Source organism: Pteropus alecto, unplaced genomic scaffold (genome assembly GCF_000325575.1).
Source record: "Pteropus alecto unplaced genomic scaffold, ASM32557v1 scaffold432, whole genome shotgun sequence".
NCBI lineage: Eukaryota > Metazoa > Chordata > Mammalia > Chiroptera > Pteropodidae > Pteropus > Pteropus alecto.
In genome coordinates this window covers 208,631-213,704 of record NW_006432235.1, presented here as the reverse complement: position 1 = coordinate 213,704, position 5,074 = coordinate 208,631, and the positions used below count along the sequence as shown (strand labels likewise).

General features: G+C 47.2%; 1 protein-coding gene across 1 annotated transcript in view; it reads left to right on the top strand.

The window, feature by feature from the left end:
* Positions 1–42: 42 nt before the first annotated feature.
* Positions 43–5,074, top strand: part of CACNG7 (calcium voltage-gated channel auxiliary subunit gamma 7) — a 13,780-nt gene continuing 8,748 nt past the window's right edge. Inside the window, exons 1-3 of the mRNA XM_006907153.3 lie at positions 43–332; positions 977–1,063; positions 1,452–1,592. Coding sequence (XP_006907215.1) covers positions 137–332; positions 977–1,063; positions 1,452–1,592 — 424 coding nt within the window. The 5' untranslated portion in view covers positions 43–136. The remainder of the gene's footprint in view (positions 333–976; positions 1,064–1,451; positions 1,593–5,074) is intronic.

Here is a 5,074-nt window from a genome sequence, read left to right as displayed (position 1 = left end):
GGGGATCGGTGTCTCTGGCCTGAATCCAGTGCTCCAGGTGGTTGCATGGGATTGGGGACTCTAGCCGGTCCCATCAGATCTCTCTAGGGCAGCTTCCCGTCTCTCAGGCCCCGCAGGGCGCCCCCCGCCGCTGAGAATGAGTCATTGCAGCAGCCGCGCCCTGACCCTGCTGAGCAGCGTGTTTGGTGCTTGCGGCCTGCTGCTTGTGGGTATCGCGGTCAGCACTGACTACTGGCTGTATATGGAGGAGGGGACGGTGCTGCCGCAGAACCAAACCACGGAGGTCAAGATGGCGCTGCACGCGGGCCTCTGGCGCGTCTGCTTTTTCGCAGGTACAGACCTCGCCTGCCCCGCACGCAACTGTCTCTGGGACCCGAGAGTCCTTATTCATAGTCCCATCCCTCGAGTTCCAGAAATCCAGAAACTGACCCTGTTTCTCTGCTGGAGTCAAATTTCTACCTGGAGACCCAATTTCTAGCCCTTTATACCCTTGATCTAAGAGCCCAGTGCCGCCACCATCTCCAGGTTCCTAATCCCTGGAGAACCGCACCAGTCCCCCTTAGAAGCAGTAGTCAAGGCTCAGAACTTTCTGCTGGACAGTTTTGGTGCTGAATGGGCAGGATAAATAAATTTAAAAAAAAATCCACACCTTCTGTCATTCAGAAACTCCCCTTCTAGGAATCCACCTCCCGCCCCTTACCCTCTTTAGAGATCCAGGAGTCTTGGCCCACAGCCCCTATTCACTTGGGACCCAAGCTTCCAGGCCTGTCCTCCTCCATCCAAAAGCCTCTAGGGCAGCTGGGAAGAGAGGCTCCTGGACCCCCTTCCCCATCCCCCAAGAGTGGTACAAACCGTAACCCTTGGATTAAACCTAGCATCTCCATCTCGGGGTCTCCCCACTGTGTGTCCTGCCCCTGACGGCCTCACTAGAGCTTTGGAGCCTCCGACCCAACCCTACCTTTTTATCATCTCCCAGGACGGGAAAAGGGTCGCTGCGTGGCCTCAGAATATTTCCTTGAACCGGAGATCAACTTGGTGACGGAAAACACGGAGAACATTCTGAGTGAGGGGAAGCGGGGGCAGAGGGGGCTAGGCAACAAGGGGGCAGGATCACAGGGCAAGTCCTGGGAGAAAGGGCAGGATCAGGGAAGAAGCGGAGTGGATGGGAAGGAGTGGAGGCTGGGAAGAAGGCAGAACTGTGGGGTAAGGAGGAGGGACTGGGTCAAAGGGGCGGGGCCTAGGCAGTGGGTGGAGCCAACAGTACGGGTAGGTCACGTCAAAGGAGGTGTGGCCTGGGCGGAGGGGTGAAGTCCGCAGTGTCAGTGTCAGAAAGGTTCCGGGTCTGTGGAAAGGGGCAAGGCCACCTGAGGGGTAGAAGTGGAGAGGCCAGGGCAGCGAGTGGTGTCCCCCTCCTCAGACCCTCTTCATGCTTTGTTTCTCCCCTCTCCCAGAGACAGTGCGGACAGCCACTCCCTTCCCCATGGTCAGTCTCTTCCTCGTGTTCACCGCCTTCGTCATCAGCAACATCGGCCACATCCGCCCACAGAGGACAATTCTGGCCTTCGTTTCTGGCATCTTCTTCATCCTGTCCGGTGAGCCTAAGGACGGGACTGAGGGGCTGGGAGACCATTTTAGGTTCTAGGAACCTATGGTCCCTCTTCCATTAAGAAAGCCAGTTCCCTTCTGTATAACCTAGAGGACTTGCAGGACCTCCCTGAGCCCCACTTCCTCCTCCTGTGAGGTGGAGATAGCAGCACCCATTTCACTAAGTTATTGACAAGACCAAACCACAGCAAATGCCTGCTGGGTGCTAATTGGGTACCAGGCTCTGTTCTGATACTCACAGCCCTGTGAGGTAAATGCTATTAATAGCCCCATTTCACAGATATGAAAACAAACACTCAGAGAGATGAAGTCATTTGCTCAGGGCCATACAACCAGTGAGAGGCAGAGCTGGGGCTCAAACTCACGAATTTCGCCTCCAGAGGCTGTATTTTTAACCACTCCTGATATTTTAGCAATTAACGGATTATGAGGCTTATTTCTTGTGCAACATTTTATCTGAAAAAAATTTTCAAACAAACAGAAAAGGCAAAAGAATTTTGGAGCGAACGCCCATGTACCCAGTGCTTATGGTCAGCCAATACTATGTTACTACACTTGCTCTGTCCTGCATCTGTTCATCTATCTATATTTCTACCCATCCTTCAGTCTACTTTATTATTATTTATCTTATTATTTTTTATGCATTTCAAAGTTATTTGAGGCATCGATATACTTCACCCTAGATATTTCGCTATGTATGTCATTAGCTAGAGTTCAGTATGTGTTTACAGTTCTTTTTCTTTTGTATGAGTTATCTCACATCATTCTCATAACATCTCTGCCTAGGAGTTATTACTGGCACCCACTTGATAAAATGGGGGTACTGAGGCCCAGAATTGTGCAGGGAGTTGCCTAAGACCCCAGCGTAAGCTGGTGTTCAAGGACTCAAGTGTCCCGAATTTTGGAGTAGGGACCTTTCAGGTGCTGCCCACTTCCAAATTGCAGCTCAGTGTAGTTCAGTTTAGTCCGCTCAGCTCAAGTCAGCCCCGATCAACTCAGCTCTGACACCTCTAACTCCATCAATCTTGTCCTACTCACCCCCACCCATTCTGACTCAGTTCTTCAATTCAGTTCAAATTAATTCAACATAATTTAATTAAACTCCATTCAGTTCCTCTTAATACAGTTGGTATTTTATGAAGAAACACTGCTGTACATCTCATTTCCATTCTGTCACCTGGGGCCCCCACTCGGCTCCTCTTTTAGAGGAGGTTCTGCAAATAGTGAAGATAGATCTTTGAATTTCCCTCCCCAGTCTCCTCCTAGCTCCTCACCCAGCATTCTGTAGGCTCAGCCTCCCTCGTGCCTCCAGCCTGAACCGATGAGATCTTTTCCAGGGAAACCAGGGTGCAACCTCCGTGCAAACTTGAAGCACAGCATGTGGAGCCAGATACCGAGCTAAATTAAGACACATTGAATGTCACCATCCCAGAGTGTCAGAGCGAAAGGTCTCATCATTTTCAGATGGAAAAATAGTGGCCTAGAGAGAGAGAAAGTGGGGCAAGAGTAGGTAGCATGGGGACTTTAATTTACCCAAAGCTTTAGAAGGAAAATCCCATCATTTGTGGTACACAGAAGTGGAAGCAGGAGAGGCAACCTAGCAAGTCAGTGGCAGAGCTGGGATTAGAATCAAGGTTTTTGTTTTTTGTTTTTTTCATTGCAAAACTCATGCTCACACCAATGCACCAGAATCTGACTTCCCAAGGTCAAGACAAGGATCAGTGATGCTGTCAGGGCTGGAAGTTAGGCCTCCAATGTAACAATAGAGTAATTTGAACAGAACTGAACCCCATTTCCTGAACTCCTTTCTCTAGTTCATTTCATGGGCTATGACTTATGGGCCCTATCCCAAGCTATTCAGTCATGCACTTTGAAGGTTTTGGGGTATAGAGGCTCATGACACATGCAGCTGTAAACCTGAAAAGACCTGGGTTCAAACCCTACCACATACTCTATGTGCTACAGCCTTCATTTATGAAGTTATCGAAAGAACAAATCTTGGTCAGGGGTCGGCAAACTTTAGATAGTAAATATTTCAGGCTTCTGAGCTGAAGGATTGTAGTGCCAAAGCAACCAGAGGTGAAGCAGTGGGCATGACTGTGCTTCAATAATAAATTTATGGACCCTGAAATTTGAATTCAGTGTAATTTTTCATGGGTTATAAAATATTCTCTTGTTGTTTTTTCCTCCCACCATTAAAAAATGTAGAAACCACATTTATTTAGCTCGCAAATCATACAAAAACACACAGTGGTACAAATTGTAGTTTGCCAACCTCTGTTCTAGATCATTGTGTGAAGATCTCAATTGAGTGCCTAGTCTATAACAATAACTGCTTGACACGTGGTAGTTTTAAATACATACATATGTGCATACATGCATACGTACAAACATAAATGGTAGTAGTAAGAACAACAACCATAATAATAAACATTTTATTGAGTGCCGTGATTTGGGGAAGTTCTAAGTGCTTTATGCAAATCAAGTTATTTCGTTTTCTTCACCTTGTAAGGCACATGCAATTATATTCTCATTTTCTGGTTCAGGAAACAGAAGCATCAGAGGTTAATTTGCTCCATTGTGGAAGCAGGATTCCAACCCAGGCTTTCACCATGGCACTAAACTGCTCCACTATAAGTAAAAATTATCGAAATGAAAAAAAAAAATTTAAAGAGAAGAAAGGATGGAAATAGTACTAATATCTTAGATATTGGAACAGAATGATCTGTTCAAACACCTCATGTTCTCAAGCAGGAAACGAAGACTTAGAGAGAAAGACAGGAGTTACCTGAGGTCTGGGAAATGGTGGAGTTGACATTCAGTTCTGGTTAAAGCAAGGGAAGGGTTGGGGCAGGGGAAGGAAAGGGTGTTAAACATCCCTCAAAGAACTGTGTTGGAGATGGACCAGAGGAAAACGGGCAAACCAAAGAGGTGGCTTGTACAGTGGTCCAAGCAATAGCAGATAAGGTTTGAGTTGAGGCTGGGGCTGGCAGGATAAAGGAGACAGGATGTCTTTGAGAGAGAAGGATATTGACAGGAGAATCAATAGAACCAGATGACTGTCTGAGTATGGTTGGTGAAAGACAGAGTGGGGAGGCTGGAGTGACATTGATTTTTCTTTTTCCAGGTTATAAGAGTCACGCTTTCTGTGTATGACCCATATTAACTCCTGATTCTCAAAAACATGCCTTATGTGTTGCTCATTTATTCACTCATTAAACATTTATAGAGGCATCCAAAATGCCAGGCCCTGGGCTGGACGCTGGAAACACAGCTGGATTCGAAATGAGAGTCCACATGCAGTCAGCCATAAAACAGCCCCAACTACACATCCATCAAAGCTTGTTATACACCACTGAAATCCCTTTGGTGCTTTGATGAATTCCCACTGCACTTAGAATATGTCCAACCAAACTCCTCATGCTGGCCTGCAGGTCTTCTATGATTTGCCTACCGCTCAGATCTGTGA